Here is a 23,540-nt window from a genome sequence, read left to right on the forward strand (position 1 = left end):
AGAAGTAAAGAAAAAGTGGCAGGTGATGAAGATGGAAAGACGGGTTGAGGCCAGAGTGTAAAATTGCTAGTTATTTTTAAAAAACTCTCCACCTAGATTTTTAACTTCTTAAAGGCCAAGACCAACCATATTCCCCGCATATGCTCCATGCGTGTAAGTCTATCCCCCAAAGAGATACCCACTAAGTATTTGTTGAGAGCTGTGTCATCTCTGTGATGTCAGTGTATGTGGGAGGGATGGGCGTTGGTCTCAGACATACCTGGGTTCCGAATCTGGCTCTTTCCTAGCTGTGAAACTTCAGTTTCCTCATCTGTAAAACGCAGCTATCTACCTCTTCGGTTTGGGGGAAGTTTAAACGACAGAGCGTGCCTAACAAGAGCTAGCACACAACGGGCTTCCCATAAACGCTAACTACAGCTGTGGGGCGACAGGACGCAGCGAGGAGCCATGCAGTTGCTTACGGTGTGCTCATTCACTCCACGACACCCGCCTGCTACGCCTGGGAGGGAACCGAGGTTGGGAGCTCCTCGCACTCGCGGTGAAGACCGTCTCTCCGAGCTGCACGCCGGGCCCACGCCGCATACAAGAGCCCCCCCGCAAAAAGGGTCTTCCAGCCAAAGAAGGGCTCTGCGCCGCGCGCGAGTCGCTCCGTCTGGCGCGCAGGGCCGCGCAGGGCAGGCCCGGACGCCGTTGTCAACAACTGTTCGGGCGGCGGCGGGGCGGGGCGCGCCCGAGCACGGCCTGGAGGCTGGTCAGGCCGCCCTACGCCCCGGCCGCCCGCCGTCCCTGCGGCGCCTCGCCTGCACCCGGCACCGCCGGGCCGACCGACGGGGCAGGGCCGAGAGGCCTCTGCGGCCGGCCTCGCCGCTCGGGGCGTGCGCCCTCCTGCCGCGCGGGCCGGGACCGGGCGGGGAGCAGGGCGGCTCCGCGTCCGCCCCTCCGAGGCCGCGGCCCTGGCTGCCCGCGCCCGCCGGCTCGGAAGGACGGCGGCCGCTCAGCGCCGAGAGGGGCGGCAGCCCTCTGCGTGGCGCCCGCCGCGAGCAGGGCGGCGCCATGTCTCCGTACGGACGGGCGGAGGGCGGGCTCCGCGCCGGCCGGGGCCCCGTGGGCGGCGCCATGCCTCCGTACGGACGGGCGAGCTGGCGGCGGGGAGGGACGCGAGGTCAGGTCACAGAAAGGAGCGGCGGGTCGGCCGCAGCCGCTGTCAGATGGCAGGATCACCTCGTGTTGCGTAGCGGCGCGGAGTACGTTCGGCGCTGCTGTGGGCTGTTAAGGTCACGCCCACCACCTGGGCAGCCGCGCCTCCCTTGGACGGCCGGGCCGGGTTCGGTTGAGGTCGTCTCTTATCTGAGTGACGGCCACGCTGTCCCTAGGAAGAGCCAGGCTTTAGTCCCGGGAAGACGAGGGCGGGGTTCCTGTCGGGGGGTACTCGGAGCGTTATGCTCTGGCGGGGACATGCCCCGCTCAGACGGCCGCTCCGAGGCTCCTCTCCCTCCGTCCCCGGCGAGGGGCCGTCGCTGTGTCGGCGCTGGGCGACTGGGGGCTGCTCCGAGAAAACCATGCTTGTCTCGGCCTGGAGCAGTGAGATAGCAAACTACACAGTAGGAATAGTTTTTTTTTTTTTTTTTTTTTTACATTTTTATTGATATTTTAATGGTTTCTAACATTGTGAGATTTTGGGTTGTACATTTTTGTTTGTCCTTCACCCCATATATGACTCCCTTCACCCCTTGTGCCCACCCCCCACCCCCACTTCCCGGGTAACCACAGTCCAGTTTTCTCTGTCCATGTGTTGGTTTATATTCCACATATGAGTGAGATCATACAGTGTTTGTCTTTCTCTTTCTGGCTTATTTCACTTAACATAATACGCTCCAGGCCCATCCATGTTGTTGCAAATGGGACGATTTTGTCTTTTTTTATGGCTGAGTAGTATTCCATTGTATATATATACCACATTTTCTTAATCCAATCGTCAGTCGAGGGACACTTAGGTTGCTTCCACTTCTTGGCTATGGTGAATAATGCTGCAATGAACATAGGGGTGCATAAGCCTCTTTGGATTGTTGATTTCAGGTGCGTTGGATAGATAGTAGGAATAGTTTTTGTGCCTAATCTTAAAAAATAAACTGTACGTGACTCTTTACTGTTCATTTGTAAAAATGCTTTAAGACAGAGCATAAGTCATGTATGCCTTAAACAAAAGGAAGGCAATAATCAAATCTCCTCCCTGTAGCCAATAAAACTTGTTAAATTTAAATAACTAGAACAAGATGGAGCGGAATTAGCGCGTTCAAACGCCACTTCTAAATAAATACGTGGGCAGTTATTCCCAAAGTATTGAAAGCTGAGCGCAATACAACACCCTCAAACCATTCACTAATGAGGGCATTAAAGTACGTATTACTCCTTAAGCACACACACACACTTCTCAGGTGAGGATTTAATTTAGGAGAAAAAAACCCTTAAGATACTCAACCGGAACTAAGATTCACGAAGAAAACATTCAGTTCTCACTCCTGTGTCCTGCCTAATGTGCCATTGAGCCTCCAGGTGAGTGGTTCTCAGCTCTGACTACACCTGAGACTCTCCGGGGGCCAGTGGTTCCCAAACTACCATCTGAAACTCCGAGGTGGGGAGGGGTGTTGCCAAGCAAAAGTTTTTAAGCTTGAGGGGTGATTCTAAGATGCAGTCAGGCTGGAAGACCTCCTTAGCCAGATCCACGCCCCCACCTCCACACCCCTAGTGAGAGTCCCCCACCTTCCTTGAAGGATTGATGTAAACAATTTTCATGTGTAGATAGGACACTGTGACAGTACCAAAACCCTGATTTGACTTGCAATGGCTTACTTGTAATCTTTTGATATACTTTGAATTGTTTCCTTTAAATATTAAAAACATATTGACACATGTTCCAGTCTGATTTTTGGCTGCAAGGACTGGAAACTCAGATTACCTCAAGGTAAAGAGAGTTCACTGCAAGGCTCCACAGCGAGTGGAAGGAGAAGGCTGGCAGCTGCTCTAGAGATAGGACCACTCTATCGTCTCCCCAGGACACACAGGATCTCTCATCACCTCTGCTGCTTGCTGCAGGCTACTTCACTCCTCTCTCTGCACTGGAGACTGGTGTTTCCATTTTCTTAGTTGTTGTTCCCTCATAATTTAGATTTTTCTATATAGAATTTGATTGGCCAAGCTGATTTTTGTGCCAAGTCAGTCTTATTTGCCTACAGGTAGGCTGCCCTTGGATCAGTGCTTAGCCATGGTCTCCTCAGCTAGGGTGGTGGCGAGCCTCACAGTCACCTAGGCATCAGGTGGATAAGTGGGGATGGGTCCCCAAGAGGGCATCATGGATGAGTGAATGAGGGCACACAGCAAACTACGGTAACAGATCTGGTGATGCAGGAGGGTTGCCCAAGGCATTCAGGAGAGCACCAGACCTGGAGTTTAAAACTTTGACAATGCTTGCAGTAAACATGACTGATTTTTCTTAAAACTTTATTCTATTCTTGCTTATGAAGTTATGATAATTTCCCTGAAATTATCATTCTATTAGAAAGTTGCTTCTTCCAGGACCATGAATATAACTAGGCAGTTAGTTCTGCCTTCCCCTGGAGAGATGTTAGTTTCGGTTGCCAAATAATCATGCTGTTCAATTATGTGCAAAATCAAGGATGCAAATCAGATAGTACACAAACAACTGCTCCGCCAACTATAGCCTCATCACAGTTTCAGTAGTTTCTGAAAACTTCCTCACACTTAAATCACGAACTATCTTCTCTTCCACTTCATTGTAAGGAGACCTGCCTTCCCTTCTTGCCTATGCAAAAAACAAACAAAAACTGACAGTTATTCCGTTTTTTTTTTTTTGTGAGGAAGATTAGCCTTGAGCTAACATCTGTTGCCAATCCTCCTCTTTTTGCTGCGGAAGATTGGCCCTGGGCTAACATCTGTGCCCATCTTCCTCTACTTTATATGGGACGCCGCCACAGCATGGCTGGACAAGCAGTGTGTTGGTGTGTGCCCAGGATTGGAACCCGAGAATCCCAGGCTGCTGCAGCGGAGTGTGCCCACTTAAGGGCCATGTCACCAGGCCGGCCCATCCCTGTTTTATTAGAATTGGTATTGTAGGTATATTATAGATATGAGTCCTCAACTTTCTCCGATTTGAAGACTACTCAGTATCAGTTATATCTTAGAAAATAAGACATGCTAGCATATTGGTGCATTTCAGTTTTCCCTCTCATTGAAAGTCTAAGTTTAAATAGATAAAATTGAGTCTCCAAATTTTAATTTTTTGGCTTTATTATTGTAAGGATGAACAATTTCAAATTGTTATTTTTTGGCTTTATTTTTGTAAGGATGAACAATTTCAAATTGTATTGTATTACACTGCTTGTCTATTTACCAAATATATCTTGACACTGCAGTAGTTCCAAAATAATCATTAACTTGGATAAAAAGTTGCCGAAGACTTTTAGATCTAATGACCAATTTACAAGAAATACAGGACACAGAAGAACATGACAAAGGATAGCACAGGCTTGCAATCAGCAAAATCCAGACTCTGGGAAACTCGAGAACAAATGACCAGGTTTATTCAACAACAGACAGAGACAGACAGAAGGAAGAGGAGCAGAGTGGAGAAGGGATAAAGAAAAGAACCTATAGATTTTTAAGGGACTTAAGCACATTAACCAATTGCAATTTATGGACCTTATCTGGATCCCTATTTGAATAAACTGTCAAAAGCATTTGAGATCAGAAAATTTGAACACTGACTGGATATTTGATGATATTTAAGGAACTGTGGGTTTGTATTTGATAATGACATTGTGGTTATGTTTTTAATGTCCTTGCCTTTTATCCATACACAGTGAAATTTTACAGATGAAGTGATAGGATGTTTGAAATTTGCTGGAGTGGGAGCAAGGAATGGGTCGGGGTATAGATTAAACAAAAAAAGACTGGCCATGAGTTGACAGTTGTTGAAACTGTATGATGGATAGACGGGAGTTCATTATTCTCTTCTCTCCGTTTGTATGTATGTTTGAAACTTCCCACAATACACTTTAAAAGATGAAGTTTTCAAAAGCATTGGGAAGTTAGATTTCTGACTTGTCTATAGTTTATGGTAATTAGCAAATTCACTTTATCAAAAGAGCCTAAATTTCTATCTTGTATCTTTTTTTTTTTTTGTGAGGAAGATCAGCCCTGAGCTAACATCCATGCCAATCCTCCTCTTTTTGCTGAGGAAGACTGGCTCTGAGCTAACATCTATTGCCAATCCTCCTCCTTTTTTTCCCCAAAGCCCCAGTAGATAGTTATATGCCATAGTTGCACACCCTTGTAGTTGCTGTACGTGGGACACGGCCTCAGCATGGCCGGAGAAGCGGTGCGTCGGTGCGCGCCCGGGATCCGAACCCGGGCTGCCAGTAGCGGAGCGCGTGCACCTAACCGCTAAGCCACGGGGCCGGCCCTCTATTGTATCTTTAAGGAGTACCTTTCAAGGTACAAACCACACTGCTATTAACTTATAATTACATACTTCCTTACTGTTTAATGCTTTCTTATGTAAAAATTGCAATATCCTATCATTTAAATTCCTATGATGTTCTATAAAGTATTGTGCACAGTAATTATAAATCGGCTCACTTAAGTCAATACTTAACAGCAATGCACCATCTAATACTCAGTTTCAGACATGAAAGGGTATACAAAAAAAGTTTATTAAGTACAGTTTCATATTTAGAAGAACATCTAAGATTAAAAATGTGATTGGACATTTAGGATACATAATTTATTCTTAAAATACACAATTTATATACAGACGTTAGAAACTCAGTGTCCAAAATACTCAATAAAGATATTTGGGTGACACTTATAGAACTGTCCTAGCAATTTTTTCTTCTCTTTGGCAGACAGTTTTGAATCTTCATCAATAGTTTTTAGTAAATTCAATAGCTCATCCTTGGTTGTCTTCTGTGTATGGTCAGAATAATCACTTTGATCAATTCTCTGGCAATAAATATATCCTTAAAGTTTAAAAGTAAAAAGTTCAGTTAATGAATCTATTCCTCAGATTTAACTAGAAAAATCAAGCAATATTGTTATATTTATATTTTTATTCCCCATTTTATAAAGTGCATTGACGATGCTAAGCACTGCTGACTTTCTAACCCTGATCAAGTGGCTTTTGGACATAAGGAGGCTCTCTGCTAAGTCTGGATAATTCTGAGGGGACTGTTGAGAGTTTAGTTGAAATTCAAGTGCAACTTACAGCAAAATACTTTCAAATAAAAACTAGGAATTTATCTTTGGAAGATCATCAAAATAGTATTTCTCAGATTACCTGTGTCTCTATTTGGATCTCTTCCCTTCTGAATGGCCACGAGCTTAACACTGACAATTTTATATAGCGTTCCAGGAATCTGAAAAAAATGAAGGGACATGGGACATTATTCAAACGCATTTTAATCTAGTAATCTATTACATAAGCTCAACTTAAGGACTTGCAGCGTTTTACCTTAAAAACATCTTCTTGATGATCCATTAAAAACAATACCAGAAGATCAGTTTTGCCTTTGGATAAGTTTTTATTGTCAACAATGGCTTTTGAGAATATCCTTTTCACAACCATTCGGTTGTCACTCTATAAAAACAAAAAACAAAATACACTCAATAGTATATATTTAAAGGGATAAGTTTAATATAAAAGAAATGTTAAATATTAATAGCTATTATCCATTTCAGCATACTTGATGCTGACAATGGAATAATTTGGCACGTGGGTCCTATAAGTATTAAGGAAACTGAATACAATTAACATTTAGACAAAAGACTTACTTCTTTATGTAATTTAAATTCAGAAGGATGTGCTGCAACAGCCATGAAATATAGCAGTCTTCTAAATTCTTCTCTATTTTGGGAATCCAAAAGCTTTACAAAGAGCTGAGTAGCTTCTAATGCTATTTCAGTCTTCCCATTCACTTCAGCCAAAAGAAAAAACTGCTTTTAATTTTGACCAAATGACTATATTAATGGGAACACAATTCAAGTTAAAGCTTAAGCTAAACAGTAAATTTATTCAAAGCTATTTTCAAAAGGAAAACAAAACAAAAAGACGAGAATTACAATGAATGACCAATACCATCAAGGGAGCCTATCCTCAGCTTGGCAACTAATACCCTAAGTCCTTGTCATATAATAATCGTAGGATGTTAACTCTAACTCTTGGCTTTGGAAATAAATTCCCAGCCTATGTTTTTCATTAATTCAATACATTTTGAGGTTACACTATGTGTACAGTACTGATGTAGCCAACTCTACCTGGGAAAAATACAAAGGATTCTCTGAAACCCCCTCTCTGTTTTCAACAAACCATGTGGACCAGTCTGGCTCACCGGCAGAGGGACAAAGCAGAGCGTCTGCCATGCTGAAGAGACTGCAGGGGGAATGGTGGTGGTGCTGGGGATGCCTTCTGAAGAAGAGAATTGCTACTCTGTGCTTAGTCACCTTCCAGTGAATGAGAACAGCCCTCTCCCGTGGCAACCAGAAGCTCCTGCACAACTGCAGAGTTTGTTAAAGCCTCTTTCCAAATGAGCCCTACAAGTTTTGGAATAAACATAACTTCCATGGATTAATCCAGATCCACTCCTAGCCTGAAGTAGTGTTATTTTGGTTAATTTTGAGGACAGTTAACTTTTTCCTGTTTCCTCCAAAAGAAATTCTAATACCCAGTAAGACCCTACTTACCCAAGAGTTCTGCAATTCCATTATGAACATCGCATAAGTGACATAATAGAGGCTCCCTACTACTGTAATGTTTGCCAATGACCTCAAACAGAAGTTCTTTCACAAGGTCTGTCCTATCTGGTTGCTCAGGTAAGTTTCTGCTTATGTTCACCACCATCTGGTCTGGAAGGTATTCCAGGCAGTCAATTGCTGCAGAGAGCCACTCATCTTCCCTATGGGGGAAAAAGAATTTAAAAAAAGCAAAGAATAACAGATATACACACAGCACTTAATTTACTAGCCATTTCAAGTTTGCCACCAGGATAAATTTTTATACACTTAAAGATATGTGTAATTCTTTTTTACATATAACTAGAGCATGTAAAAACAAAACAGAAGCTATCCACTACATTAAAAAGACATAAAAATTCAAACTCGACTCTTTAAATTTACAATGGAAGCCCAGAAACTCTAAGTTACTTGCTCAGGGTCCCAGGCAGGACTAGATCCCAGATCAGATCCTAGACTGGTATTTTTCTAGTAACAGTGTTGCTTACTTCAGAGCTCTGTGTATGATCTATCATCTCTCACTTTGGCTAGGAGAGAACGGAGGAAGATAAGGTAGGGTTTCAAAATAATTACCATTTCTAATAAAATGCCAGCTGGGTAACTTCAGAAAAACGCTACATTTCAAGAAATAAAGTGACTTTTAATATTCAATTTGTTAATATATATAGTTGTTTTAAAAAACCCAATTGTGTGCTCTACTGCTATGGACTCAGGACAACTAATTGTGCCACCGCCCAGGTGCATCATCGTGGGCAGGTCACTTTGCTCTCTGAGCATCAGCTTCCTCAGGTTATAAGATGTGGCTAGCAAATCTTTAAGGTCACTTCTAGCACAATTTCTGATTCTGTTTTTAAAATTTAAGGTAATTATAAAATGTTTTCACATGTTACTTTAGATGGTAGAAATGTAATTTAAATTCTTGTAGACTAAGCTTCCTATTATATATGCAGAGTTCAATAACTGGTATGTTATTGAACATACCAGTTCTCACATCAGGTTTTCCACATCATGTTTTAAGCCACCTTTTGACAAGTTATAAGGAACACAGAACACTTCCTTAAGGGAAAAAATCATAATCACCTGAAGTTAAGCCTTCAAACCTTAAGATTTATACTCAGGAGAATGGTAGTCAGAAGTGAGAGCAACAGTTACTTTCATTATATTTCTTTAATAAAACTAGTTAATTAAAAATACGTATTTAATAGGCATTCTAGAGGAGTATAAGAGCATTTGTAGTTAAAGGATTCTAAGAATTTGCCAAATCTGTTAATTTTGTTCCAGGTCCCTTTGAAGACCAGACAGCCCTACATTTCAACAAAGAAGATGGAGCATAATCATTTTCTTCACTTGATGTGCAAGTAAGTTATACGTGAAACAAAAATGAATATGAAAAATAATAAAATTTAAATCTCTTTTTCTAATTTTGACCAAGGTAGTTTTGTTCTTCACTTTCCCAAATACTGATAATATCAACTGACGATATGTATGTGAGCCTATGGATGGAAGAATTCAACAAATTATTTTAAAACCATTATGTATAATCTTCCTACAAACACACACAAATTATTTCATGCATTTTCACATACTGAGAATCACTATAAGCCTTGAGAATCCGTCGATCCAGATAGTTACTGTGGTTGACCAAGTCAGGCTGCCTCTTAGTTTGAGGAACTTTGGGTACAATCTCTTGCTGTTTGAGTAAGGAGTCAAGAAAAGGAAGGTCTATAAGTTGTAGTAGACGCCCAATTGTTTCTTCTCGCCATACTTCATTAATAACTACACAGGAAAAATGACAAGGCGAAAAGTAACGATTAATATTTACTAAATGCTCACCACAATATATGTGTAGGCAGGTCTAAGCTAGTAAGTTTGTGGCTAAAAAAAAAAAAGAAAAGGAAAGAAAGAGAGAGAAAGAGTCAACCTTATGAAGTGGTTTCTTATAACAAAGTAAAACAATTCAAGATTTGTTTAAAGTGCACGGGAATAGACTTTGAACAACAGGAATTCTTTTCATTCTTGTGCTGTAAAAAGCAATATGGCAGAGATAGGAGATCAAGTCATATAACATGTCAGCAAGGACTTTGGAAGAAAGAATGATTCATTCAATCCGAAAACTGGTTTGAAACTATTGGCTGCAGATGATTCCACTCAGGGTTTCCACAACTGGTGTGGGGGAGGGAAGGTGGAAATCAGTCATTAAGTTACATTCCATTGCCACAGACAAGGAAGAACACAAGAATTCTGTTAATGTTTTAATGTAATTTTCAAATTTTTATTTAACCTAATAAAATCCTAGGGAAAGAAATATCTGAGAGCATGTTTTAAATAAAAAATCTGCATGCAAAACATTTCAGATTTGAACCTCTGCCAGCTGATAGGACAAAAGTCAGTGTTCAAGAATTGCAACACTGATCTATTTGTTAAAGATAATAGACCTCTGTTAAAACTTAATATAAACAGCTTTAATACAGTGTGCTCTTTCTTCGTGCTTTGAATATTTAAATTCTAATAAAGGCTAAGATTGAAAACTCTGAAATCGCTGTATCTGAAGTTGGTCGTCTACTACTTACTGGCAGCAGCTTCAGCGTACCTTGTGGAGACAGAGTTGCAGAGATGCTGACATGAGGGGAGTCGGCTGGCTTTAAACTCAGGTTTGCCCACAGATCCTCTAAACTCGCCGATTTGATATCAGATGACTTAAATAATGTATCTGCATGCCTAAAATTAATTTATTTCATAAATTAATGTTTATTAGTAAGCCCACAGAAATATTTTAGTATTTGAGAGCTAGGAGTTCCTAGAAAGTTTATGTATTTCAGAGCAAAAAGACAAGAAATGCAAATTCTAAGAGTGGAATAAAATACAGAAACACCCCACCCTCTTTCTCAAGCCTAAATATACATACTCTAAATAAATTCTCCTTTGAACATTTAGATTTAAGTAATTCAATGACTAAAATTTTAGTCTCCAATTTTAAAACATAATCAAACTTCATTATGCTGTTTTTATCACTTATCTCCATTTCTGGGGCATTCTTTAGTGGACAGTGCTCATCATTTTCCAAATGCAGATCTACAATCCTTTATCCACAATTCTGAAAACCCAAAAAACTCTGAAAGATCTAAAATTTATTCATAACTCCTGTGACGACGAAACCTGTCCTGAAACCCCCATGGCCTTTATTTATCCCAGCTGGTAGAAATGTTTTCTTTACTGAAGAAATATTAATGTTTGATGACCAGATGCTTTCCCAGATCCCTCTCGGAGTGTTATCTCACATGTATGTACAAAATTACCTTTCTAAAATCTCTGAAGTTCCAATTCCTAAACACGCCTGGTCCCAAGAGTTTCAGATAAACCATGTGGACCTGCATCTGGAAAACTGCTGACTGTGCCTTATGTTATTCAGCTTTCCCTCCTACATAGAGAGGTGAATTTTATTGTGTTTTAAATATAGAGTTTTAAAATATTTGAGAGTCTGTTCACTAAAATTCTGACTTTGGGTCAGATCTGAAGGATAAAAGCTTCCGTTACACGGTCACCTCTACAGTTTAGCTGAGGGGAACAAAAGGGAAACGTTTTTTTTCAAGACAAATAACTCAGTTCATTATGTACTTACCACCTACATCCATTTCAACCACTGGGCTCTACAATTCTGTCCCCCAGTCTCCCTTTAAATGACGCCCTCTTCTCCACCACTGCTGCTTACTTCACCCCCATCTGCAGACTGCAACACTACAACAGATTCTTAACTAGCTCTCCCCATTAGGCTGACCACACAGCTGCCAGGATGACCTCTCTAAAATACAATCTCATCATGTGCAAATCTTTCCGGGGCTTCCCCCACACCTGTATGATCAGGTGCAAACTCCTGAGCATGTGCTATGAAGCCCTCTGGGTGCTGGCCCCTCAAGCCTTTCATCCTTCACATCCGCCATCTTCTGGACTCCAGGGATAGATGCCCTGCCTGCCCGCCTCCACTGCTCCGTTTTCATACCACTTTGTGTATAAACTCTTTAACATTCTTTACACTATAATTGGAACTTGAAGCAGGAAAATCAAAGTTTGTTGACTGTTTCTACTAAATATAAAATATGAATAAACAAGAATTCTAAGACATACGAAATTTAAAAAAGTTCACTGTACTTGAACAAATTTACCCACAGACCCAGATTTTAGCCTAATTCATTGTTTCAAAAGTAACACAAAGCCAGTCAGCATCTCATTAAAGAGCAGACAAAATCCTGCCACTATCCCCATGATCACTGACATGAGACACTCACTTGGAAGGTAAGCACAGTGTGTTCTCTTTGCCTGACTGACTGTCTTGGTTAGCTATCGTTGTGAATCTATAAAGGCTGCAACTACTGTCTTCAAATGTAGGTTTTTTGTCTTTTCCAAAGACTTTGGTTGGAACGGCTTCAAATACTTTGTAGTCCATAAGTGCTTGACACACTCTCACCACTTTGGCCCGAGGAATATCTACATCACCAAAGTATTTATTCTGAATTAGGTGAGAAAAAATGACATCCACAGCTTCCGAGCCGACAAAGCAGTCATTGTGTCTCTTCAAATGGTGCCTTCGTCTTTTCACCTCCACTTGTGTTTGCAGAGTGTTTATGATGCTGCTCCATACATACGTGGCTCCAAATGGCCTCTGGGCCACACTGAAACCTGGGATGGGAAAAATCGCAGGGTAACTTTGTTCATTTGAAATAAGGTCTAAGCAATCCTTAGGCAAAAAGTGGCAATTTCTGAAGTTATTAATAAGGAACAATGAGGAGGGCAGCTTGTTACTTAAATATAAATTATTAATAGCAATTCATTTAAAAATTTAGTGCCTACTATATGGTAAATACCGTTCTATGTGCTAGGATTCAACAGTAAGCAAAATGAAGTCCCCGTTCTCATGGACTTACAGTTTTGGGAAGATACAGACAATACGTATGTGATAGACCAATGCTAAGAAGAAAAATAAAGGCAGGTAAGGGAGAGAATTCTATTTTAGATGAGATGTCAGGAAAGACCTCTCTGACAAGGTGGTATCTGAGCAGCAGCCTGAGTAAAACAAGGAAGCAAGCCATGCAGATATCTGGGGAGAGAGCAAAGGCCCTGAGGAGGGAGTGTGCTCTGCCAGCAGAACAGAAAGGAGTCCAGCATGGCCTGGGTGGGTGACCAAGAGAGAGGACAGCAGGCAGTGAGAGCAGAGAGGAGTGGAGATGGGGTTTGAGGTGGGGGGCGCTGCAGATCAACTAGGAGCTTGTGGCAGTTACCAATTATGTGCACGGAACTCTATTAAGTGCCTTACATAAATGGTCTCATTGTCATAATCTTCAGCCATCTGAGGGAGATATCATCTCTATTTGAGAGGTGGAAAACAGATTCACAGAGATTAAGTGTAACTTCCAGACATCATATTGTAAGAGGTGGGATATATACAGCTAAATAATAGGGATTTGGCTCATGGCCTATATGATTTCAAATTTTCATTTCTCAGTCAGATAGACAGATACAGGTCCAGTTACAGATACACACACTCACAATGGTTGCTGGAATAAACTAATATTTTTAAAGCTTCCTATTATGTAGGCTTGTGAGGTAAGTACTTTGTAAGCAGGATAAACTAACAGTTCGGTTCCTGCCCAATAGGAGCTTACAGCCTATTGCAAAGATAGGAAATGCACAGAAATAAAGCAAGAATTTAGCCAAACAGAAAAGAAAGAAAATACACTTTCAAAGATTTCTTACCATATTTTTCCTCAGTTTAATAAACTGATATTTGGCAAAACTACAAAGAAGGAGAAAAAATTAAAAGGAGAGAAAATGGACCTTAGGGTTTAGAACGCTGATGGAACTGGGTCTAGCTAATCATCAGCATGGTGGCTGGCTGGCTCTTTTTACAGAGACAGAGCATGCCTTCTTGTGTGTTACACTTTTCAATGATCCTCTGAATATTCAGTGCTTCTACTTTTTTAAGCCCCCATTTTTCTTAAGTATATTACCTCCTTATTTTTAGGATATTTTGGCAGAGAAATTGAAAAGATATCACTTCCCTCAAGCTAGTCTAAAAAGGAAAACAATATGCATCAGTACAATGGTGAGGAGTAAGAGGCATTATTATAATTACAGACACTGCTACTTGAAATCACCTGCCTGCTTTTTTAGAGAAAACAGAATGTGTAAGATGAGAGCAAAGGTAAGTTCCTGGAGGACATCACACTTCCACTCAATGCACTCGAGTCATACATTTTAAGTAGGTCATTTGGAATTTCATCTTTTGTGTTGCAATAAATATAAGGAGTGTAGTGAACCATTACACTGTATTCTCTTATAGTGTAATTTTATAGTTAATGTAGCTTACCATGAAAATTACTAACACACATATGCAAAGCCCTTTACTGTTTATTTCCAATACCAAAAGTAGGTGGGCAATTTATCATCTACCCACTATTAAAATGTTAGTTTAAAATAATCAGCAAGATTTTTAATTATCAAAATTATATTTAAAATTCAAGATATTTCATAATCCCCTATTAAACAAAGGAGGAAAAATTGATGCCAGTTTTCCAAATATCATGTGAGCAGTTTTAAGAATTGAATTATGGAGAATCAACTAGATAAATCAAGCTAGAACTAGATTTACCACTGGTACAATATTTAGTCTCCACTGAATACACTGAGCCAGAATCAGGCGATTGATGGAATCTCAAAATACGTCCAGGTCATTCCTGGTGCCAAGAACTGTGGAGTTGCTGTAATGTTTCCAACCACAATGACTAAATAAAAGGAGTGTTAATTAATATTTTTAACTTCCTAAAATATCAGAGATTATAGCTGAGATTTAAATGAATTTAATGTTTGCTCTTTAGTCTTTTTTCAAATCTTCATTATATTATTAATAATAGCTAACATTTGAGTACTTAAAATATTGACAAGCTCTGCCTTCTCTCATTTAATCCTGTTAAACCTCTGAAATAGTTATTAATAATCCTATTTTGAGGAAATTGAGGCTCAGTGAATTAAACAAACTTGCCCTCAGTTACACAGCTAATAAATACAGACTAGCTGTTCCTGGTACTTAAATATAACTATATTGAAAGTCAGCCACGAGAGAGTTTTACATTAACCTTTCATTGAAGACTTGAAGTGAGAGAGCTTTAAGTGAGCCAATGAGATCAACAGAAACAAACAACTTTAAGATTTGTGAGCCCTTAACTAAGCTATTTAAAAACACTTAGTAGTCATTACCCCTAAAATAAGGTAGGATATCATAAATTCTAGAATATATACTATCCACAGTACACAGGGGTAAGACAGGAAAGGAAAATAAGCAAGATTCAAACTTGTAGAGGTCAGATTGCTTTTTTTGTGTGTGAGGAAGATCGGCCCTGAGCTAACATCTGCCAATCCCCTCTTTTTTGCTGAGCAAGACTGGCCCTGGGCTAACACCCGTGCCCATCTTCCTCCACTTCATATGGGACGCCACCACAGCATGGCCTGACAAGCGGTGCTTCAGTGTGCGCCCGGGATCCGAACCCCAGGCCGCCCGCAGCGGAGCACACGCACTTAACTGCTACGCCACGGGGCTGGCCCCCAGATTGCTTTTTAAGTACCAGTGAAACAGACTTCTGGGCTTGTGATAATGTTAAAAATGAAACAGGTAAGTCATAACAGTCAAGCTACAAGTAGGTTAGCATACAAATCCTAAAAGATAAGGCCGAGTCACTTACTAATTTGTGACCAGTAAGACAACTGAAGGGGGTGAGAGAGAGAGGATAAACAACCCCAAGGACGTGGAAAAGGCTAAAACCAGATTTCCCCATATTAACTTGCTGCTTAAATATGGGAGATCCGGAAGTTTTGCAGGCTGGATAACACAGTATAAAAGATTAAAGAACAGGTTAGAGCAGGACAGCAGGCACCTGTGAGCCACACAGTGTTTCCAGAGTCCTCCGGCAGGATACACTCCAGCCCTTTCAGGTCCCCTCTGTTCTCACTGACCATTAATTCCCAACCATTGCATCCTGAGATATTTCCCCTCAAGCATCACTACCCACAGACCCAAACTAGCTCCTGTTCATACAGATACTTTAACACACAACACATCCTGGAGTTGACAAGTCAGTGTGCCAAAACCCACACCAGGATAACCTGTTTTTTTTAATGCTGACTTCACCAGTTTAACACAGATCCCCCACAGGCTGGTTTGAAACGTGTTATTTATCATTATCTAAGAGCTGAGATGAATAGTGGTAGAGCAGACCATGGCCCAGTAAGATGAATTACTGTGCTTTCTAAACAGGATCCAAGAGACCGGAAGTACACAATGAAAGCTTTTAAGTCTAGCAATCAGAATTTAAGCTTCAGCCTGTCCTCAAACCTCACTTGGATATGAGCTGGACAATTCTTTAAAAGTCATCACTACCTACATCTTGATGCTTCCTTATTTACATTTGGTCAAGCGTGTTCTAAAAGCATCGTGTCCAAAGGGTCAGAGTCTGGAGACCAGCTGCGATAATCCTGGATAAGAGAATTAACCTCTATGGTTGGTTTCTTCATTTACTGATTCAAGAGTTGAACACTATGTTTCAGGTCTAAACTGCTGACTATAGGATCTTAGAGACTGAAATTATACTTCTCTCCAGTGAGATACAGACATTGAACACCAAATAAAATATGGTAAGAAAGGAAGCCTAAGAACAAATTTGACCCTATCAGATAAGAAGCCTTTTGGAAGGTAGCCTAACAAGAGGCTGACATGGTTTTAAAATAGATCTATAACATACTACACATGCTCTTAAGCACCATATAAATCTAGGATAGTTAACATTCATTTTCCAAGCAGTCTCATCGTTATCTGCTTGAAAACAATAGCTATTCTTCAAAAGCAAAGACCTGCCCTTTGCGTGTATGTCTGCCAAAAAAATTTACCAACAATAAAAAAATTAAACTTCCAATATTGAACTCTGATATATACATTTGTACTGCTACTAACAATCCTCTTCACTTCTAAAAATGCACACTAAATAATCAAGTCATTACACTAATAACTTCCTACAAATCAAGTCGTAATGCAGACCTGTCAAGAAATTACATTTACTCAGCAGTTACAAGGGGCCGTCAGCATCAACCGTGGCCCTGCTGTGAAAGCCTACCTGAGGGCAAAACAATTCTATACTCACTTCAAATAATGAGATTATAGTAACTTCTGAGAAAATCAATATACACATTATAAAACTGGCTCCCAATGTGAGGTAAACATACACACAACATTATTACTAAAACATTCTACTTCTAAATGAACATGTAATAACTATTTTCATTCTCAGGCTTTATACTGGCTCCTCCAAAAAAAGAAAAGAATTCAGATAGCTCCTGTTAGGCAGTTTTCCATAAAACTTGAAGAAACAGTGAGTTAGTGCCTTATTTCTTCCCAATTTCCTTATAGTTTGCAGAAGTTCAAATTATGTAATTGCCTTATGCCTAACATAATACAGTTAATTATTCAATACTTGTTGAAGATTATTGCCAACTAGTAAAAAATTTTGAAGAAGGGTTAATGCGGTGGTTCTCAGTGGGCGATTATACTCCCTACCGGACATTTGGCCATGTCTGGAGAAACTTTTGGTTGTCACAAGCTGAGGAGGGGGGAGTGCTCTGGCATTTAGTGGGCAGAGGGGCCAGGGACGCTGCTAAACATCTTGCAGTGCACAGGCCAGCACCCACAACACAGAAAATGTCAACAGTGGCCAAGCCAGAAGCCCTGGCTGACTGAATACTGCTCACACATGCGAACCTGTGTGGGCACAGCAGGCACGGTGCTTGGTTCCGTGAGATCCAACAGTAAGACAAGAGCATGGGGTCCGGAGTCGCAGAGACGTGGGTTCCATGCTTGACTCCATCATTTACTCACAATGCAATCTGGGGCAAAGTGCCTAACTTTCTGTCACAAAACAGAGCTAATTCCACTTCTCTCAATTACTGAGAGGATCACACGAGACAATACATGTATGGCTAGCACAGGACATGGCAATGAACACATGTGCCACTAAAGAGAGGGGAAACCGCCACGACCTAGAAGAGCCCAAGGAGACACGGACTCGGCGTGGTGTAACATCCTGGATGGGGTCTTGGAACAAAGCAAGGACGTTAGGCAAAAACTCAGGAAATCTGAGTCAGGTACAGACTTTAGTTACTAATCACATCAATATTGGTTCATTGTGACAAATGTACTATACTAATGTAAGATGTTAATACGGGAAACTGAGTGAACGGCATATGGAAACTCTATGTACTAACTTCGTGACTTTTTGTAAATCTACTCTAAAATTTTAAAAGTTTATTTAAAAAGTAAAAAGGGGGGCCGGCCCAGTGGCGCAAGCGGTTAAGTGCGCGCGCTCCGCTGCGGCGGCCCGGGGTTCGCTGGTTCGGATCCCGGGCGCGCACCAACGCACTGCTTGGCAAGCCATGCTGTGGCGGCGTCCCATATAAAGTGGAGGAAGATGGGCACAGATGTTAGCCCAGGGCCGTCTTCCTCAGCAAAAAAAGAGGAGGATTGGCGGATGTTAGCACAGGGCTGATCTCCTCACAAAAAAAAAAAGTAAAAAGGGAGGGGATCTTCTTCTTCCTTCCTCTGCACTAAGAGGACACAGTCCTCACCCTCAGAGAGTTTGTCTTTTACCTATCCCTACCACCCGGGTGATGATGGCAAGCTCTGAACAGGATTCAACCAAATAAAGAGCACTAGCAGATAAGAAGACAAGATGTGACATACACCAGAGCATTTAACTCTTCATCACAAAGTAACAAATATATAAATCCTAAATCATTTAGGATTTAAGAGAATTTTATTTAAGAATGTTTTTTCAAGAGGTTTTAAAATATTATGCAACAGAATTGTCAAGACAAAGGAAAAGGACTACATGTATTGGACATTAAAAACCTCATGAAAATACATAATGTTGAGAACTGTATTTTGGGCATTAAAACTAGGCAGCTGTGACTGAGTGAGAAAAACTTCGTATACATGGATACCCACATTGCAACACTCTTACAGCTTACTGGTTTGGGGAGTCCAAAGTTTGTTTTCCTCTTACATGGCACTAGAGATGTCCTGCTGAAGACTGAGATTGCTTCTGAAAAGAAGGCTGCAGGCAGGAAAACTAAGTAAAATAAATCTCGACTAATAAGAACAATTAAAAAATATGTTAAGAGAATTATCAATAAAAGTAGGCATTGGCCCCGGCTTGAATTCACAGAGATTAATGAGACAGCATATGGGAAGTACTTTGAGCTCCCTGGAAAGGTGATACCAGGTGAATTCAACGAATTAGGTTACAGTATCCAGGGATAATGGGAGAACATACCACTTTCTTGTTTATCTAGAGTAAAAGACAAATGTCTTCGAAGGACTTGTTGAAGGTTAGCATACAGACTTTCTTTCTTCTGCATAAATCAGGTCCCTGGTAGTTACAGCCCCTTTTAAGGTATGGAAAAGTTACTGATAGGTAGAGAAACAAAAGTACACAGCTGCTGCCAGAGCACACGGATACGGAATGGCAAGGAACCAAGACCTGGAGGCTTCTATTACTGTACTAACTAGGATGGTGACAAAGCAGCTATAGGGTGGAAGACGGATGAACAAATGCTAGCAGGCAGGGTTCCAACTGCAGCAAGCAAAACAAATGAGGAAAGGCAGTGGGCCCTTCTCCGCCCACTCACTTGTGGTGCAGGACCCAGGTCTTTTCCTTGGGTTCAAATCTGATAACCAGCACTCAACTCTTCCCTCCAAGAGTCATCAACTCTATTTTGAATATATATTCCCTTACACCATCTAAGAACCTGTTCACAAACAGCCCAAAGCTCAGAATTGGTATTGCAGCTGTTACAGAAGACAGAGTGCCATGTTTTTAATCATGTAAAATTTGGGAATTTCTTTCACTCAAAAAGTGAGCCTAAAGATTTCTCAAGACTGTTTCCAATATCACTTGATTTTAAATTCCCAAATGATGTATTTCCTTTCTCTTCACAATGTAAAACAAGGAGAAATTCTGAATGTAGCCATCATGTGTTTATCTGAATCCTTCCAATTGAAGCGGAAAAAGTCAATATTACCATCCTTAGAAAACTACAAATGGAAGGTAGTTCTCTATCACAATTTATCATCAGCATTTTGAAGATTAAAAGAAGCATCAGTAATTCTAAGTCAAACACAAGACTGTGGCCACTGAGATGCACCCATCTGACCGAAGTCAATTCAGCGACCACTGACACCTTGAGGAAGGAGTCACAGTGTCACGGGTTGGTGTTTTACAAACGAAAGACTTCGTCAGAGAGGGAACCAACACCCCACACTGTGGCTACATAAAGGGCGAAAAGTTCTAACTTATCTAAAAGGAAGAGAAAAGCTGTGTTACCCAAATAGCTTAATTCTATTTACTGAGATGTAGATATGCTAGTCAGAATTTTAGAACTGATCATCCAATTCCGTTCAATTGTTTGGACATTTAAAGAAACCAAGATACTAAGCAAACTGCCCCCAAGATATTATGAAGTGCTAGCAGAACTCACCGTCTCTCATAATGCCATATAGCAGTTAAAAAAAAGTCAGACACTTCTATCCACTGAAATACTGCTTATCCAGAAAGTATAACTAATAAATACTTTTTATGCCAAGTTCCTGCTAGTAGAACTTACTATAACAGAAACCTCTCCTCACTCCCAGAAATAGTCCGGAGAACATAGTGGGCAAGAGGGGGACTGGGCCCCTGACCATGCCGTGGGGTCAAGGTCTGTGGCTGAGGCGGGGGCCAAGAGCTGTCTTTGTCACCATAACCAAGTGGAGCGCGTCAGGAGATCCACTCAGAGCGCCTGGCCCGCAGCGGGCACACAGACGAGCGCTCAGACGCGCGCGGTGAAGTTCAGGTTCGGGTAACTCAGGGCACGGCCGGATGAGAGCGGCCGGGTCCGCGGGCTGCTGCCCACCTGCGGGAGAGGGACCGACCCGCCCACACGGCGCGGGCGCCGGCTAAGTGCCCACAGCTGCAAGGGGCTCGCGGAGCCGGCTGTACCGGGGGTCCCCGCCCCGCGCGAGAGCCGCAGCCCGAGTCCCCCGCCCCGTGACCCCACCCGCCCGGACGGGGTCCTCAGCACCTACCAGGAGGCCTCTGCGCCGCGCTGTGCAGGGCCGCGAGGTCCAGCGCCGCCACCTTTTCCCGCACTGTGGCCATGGCTGCAGCCGCCGGGCGCCAGCTCCTCCGCCGCCGCTCCAAGTGCGCGCCCGCGCCGCGGCCTCCAGTTACCCGGCCCGGGACGGGCGGGGCTCCGCAGGCTCCGCCCCCAGGCTCCCCCGCCCCGCCCAGGCCCCGCCGCCGCGCGCAGCACGCGCCGGTCACGTGTCCGCCCAGCCGAGGGGCACAGGCCTCCTGCGGGCGAGGAAAAGGGGCGGGCCCCGCGCTTAGGGCCTACGCGGCCGGTGCGGATGCGAGCGTGGCGCGTGGGGCGTGTTGCAGTGCGACGGTCCTTCCTTCTGCGCCCGCTCCGCGCCCGCGTCCGCCGCTGCTCAGCAGCGCCCGGCGCCGGCGGGGTCGTCGCCGCAGGTCGGACCAGCTGCGTGCAAACCGCGTCCCCCCGGAGGATAGCTTTGGGCCTCACTTGTGACGCGGGGGTAGTGTTAGTGCCCACTTCACGGAGTTTGTCATGAAGATTACACGATTACATGTTCAGAATCTTAGTAGTGGGTCTGGAACATATGTGTTTAAAATTGTGTCACGCTGATAAATGCATCGGGCTTTTCAAGTTGTAAAGAACAAACAAATCTTTATCTGGCCCAGGAGAGCAATGTCCAGAGGTTCCAGTCAGGAGGGCAGCTGGCTGGCCTTAGGGCTGGCTGCCAAGGAAAGCGGTGCCGCGTCTAAAGTCACTCTGGGTCGGGTGGTTGGGGACAGTTTCCTAGAGAAGGGGAGTGAGGGCGAGGAAAGAAGAGAGGGAGGGGTGGCTGGTAACGGGAAGTTGAGACGAGGGAATCCAGGGGCACAGTGCCTGGGGCACCTCTGGAAAGATGAGTGACCTGACAGAACGATAATTCAGTTGCCAGATACTTGCTCGTTTTTTCAAATTTGGGAGTTTTGCCATCATTTAAAACCTTTTGTACATAAAATAAATGTCTTAGAAGGAGGATGTCTTCCTAGAAGGAGGTTATAAATTACAATAAGTGGGACCTCATTAAGTGGGAACTCATTAATTAGCTTATTGGAAGATGCTCCTACACGTGGTTGTTTCAGAGAGTACATCCTAAGAAGAATACATACATGTGGTTGTTTCAAAAGATAAGCTGTGACCCCAGGGACCCAAGTTTAGTGAGTGGGACAATTGCTGTTCCTAAGATTTAGAAAAGGCTGCCAACAGGTTTTTAAAATGTGCTTTCTCGCCCTAGTGGTAGTAAAGCCCGGCCTCACTTCTGTTCGAAGAATAAATGTGCTTTCTCCCCCTAGTGGTAGTAAAGCCCGGCCTCACTTCTGTTCAAAGAATTTCGTTTGTAATTTCTCAGTTAGTTATTGCTCACAGGAGATAAGATACAACTGAGGACCGGTTATTGCTCACAGGAGATAAGATACAACTGAGGACCGGTTTCAGACACCCAACACTGGTTAACTGTAGTCTGTCCCAGGCTGCACAACTGAATGAACGCAAAAGTCCATCCTCACGACTTGGGAGGAAAAAAGCTGATCCTATTTCGGAAAACAAATCTTGACCAACGCTAATATTGGGTCTTTTGAAAAAGGTCACCTCAGTGACCTTTTTGATAATTGATAGAACATTTCAAAGAATTTTTGCCAGCTTGTGCTATATTTGTCTATCTCACCTGAAATGCTGTTATTTCCTCTTCTCTACGTAAGGACCTTCTGTGCACCCTGGAGGCCTAACGCAGCTCCACCTTCTTCACTGACAGATTTTTCCAGATTACACTGATGTAGTCCTTCTTTGACCACGAATGGCACTTAGCATATTACTATGTACATATTACTATGTAGCGCCCCCTCCCCCCGGAAATAGATACTACCTAATTATTTCACTACACACATTTTGATTACCTAACAAAATTGGAAAATTGTTCAGGGCACAGAGAGCATTTTAACCTTTCAGATTTCTTTCAGTATTGGTAGTGTTGGACACATGATAGGTGTCTTAATTATCTTCATCAAAATACAGAGCTTTAAAAAAAAATCAGCTTCATACTTTTTAAAGTTTAATGTTTGGGGACCTCTAGTGAAAAAAAACCTCGTAAAATATTCTTCTCATATCTAGCAAGTTATCATCATCACTTTATGACATGAAAGGAAATTTTTTCCATCCCTTTCTGATTAAGCCGGTGTACTGCTGCACAGCCAGCAGACTTTTTCCTTTCTTTTCTGTGCTGTAAAACTACCAGCAGCATGCACCCAGGTTGTAATTTTTGCAGTTTTTTTTCCCCACTTAGCACTTTGAAATCACTTTTATTGATTATTTCTCAAACAAGTCAAGCCAATATTCTGTTTAGCATGTGGGAAAACTTCACTTTATCTAAACTTGTCTAAGCCAGTCAAGAGATGGGAAACAGAATGGAAGTTTATGATTCACTAATCTGTTCTGGTGCAATCCTAGGTCTACACACAAAAAACCCCACCCTAAAGCAACCAACCCACACTTTCAGTTTCTCTAGCAATGTCAATCAATAATGAGGAAAAATCTTTTGGAGT

The 23,540-nt window shown here is 42.3% G+C and overlaps 2 protein-coding genes across 10 annotated transcripts in view; both read right to left on the reverse strand.

The window, feature by feature from the left end:
* Positions 1 to 944, reverse strand: part of TCP11L1 (t-complex 11 like 1) — a 50,700-nt gene extending 49,756 nt beyond the window's left edge. For 2 of the 9 annotated variants that reach the window (XM_058527200.1, XM_058527198.1), the window contains exon 1: positions 462 to 941. The gene's annotated coding sequence lies outside the window, so the exon portion shown is untranslated. Of the gene's footprint in view, positions 1 to 259 lie in introns of all 9 variants that reach the window. The other 7 variants (XM_058527197.1, XM_058527199.1, XM_058527194.1 and 4 more) reach the window with 4 other exon arrangements.
* Positions 945 to 5,708: 4,764 nt separating this feature from the next.
* Positions 5,709 to 21,063, reverse strand: DEPDC7 (DEP domain containing 7). The gene is made up of 9 exons (XM_058527203.1): positions 20,960 to 21,063; positions 12,087 to 12,477; positions 10,394 to 10,521; positions 9,390 to 9,579; positions 7,756 to 7,967; positions 6,847 to 6,989; positions 6,527 to 6,652; positions 6,353 to 6,431; positions 5,709 to 6,035 (listed from the first exon to the last, which is right to left on the reverse strand). The coding sequence occupies exons 1-9, from the start codon at positions 21,030 to 21,032 to the stop codon at positions 5,842 to 5,844; spliced, it is 1,536 nt and encodes a 511-aa protein (XP_058383186.1). The 5' UTR covers positions 21,033 to 21,063; the 3' UTR covers positions 5,709 to 5,841.
* Between the last annotated feature and the right edge of the window lie 2,477 nt (positions 21,064 to 23,540).

The sequence above is a fragment of the Diceros bicornis genome, chromosome 31 (assembly GCF_020826845.1).
Source record: "Diceros bicornis minor isolate mBicDic1 chromosome 31, mDicBic1.mat.cur, whole genome shotgun sequence".
Taxonomy (NCBI): domain Eukaryota; kingdom Metazoa; phylum Chordata; class Mammalia; order Perissodactyla; family Rhinocerotidae; genus Diceros; species Diceros bicornis.

Coding starts and splice junctions, on each gene's coding strand:
- DEPDC7 (XM_058527203.1), bottom strand. CDS start 21,032: ATGGCCACAGTGCGGGAAAAGGTGGCGGCGCTGGACCTCGCGGCCCTG. Junction 6,990..7,755: donor TGGAATTGCAGAACTCTTGG/GTAAGTAGGGTC, acceptor TTTTGGCTGAAG/TGAATGGGAAGACTGAAATA. Junction 6,432..6,526: donor ATCAAGAAGATGTTTTTAAG/GTAAAACGCTGC, acceptor CATTTTTTTCAG/ATTCCTGGAACGCTATATAA.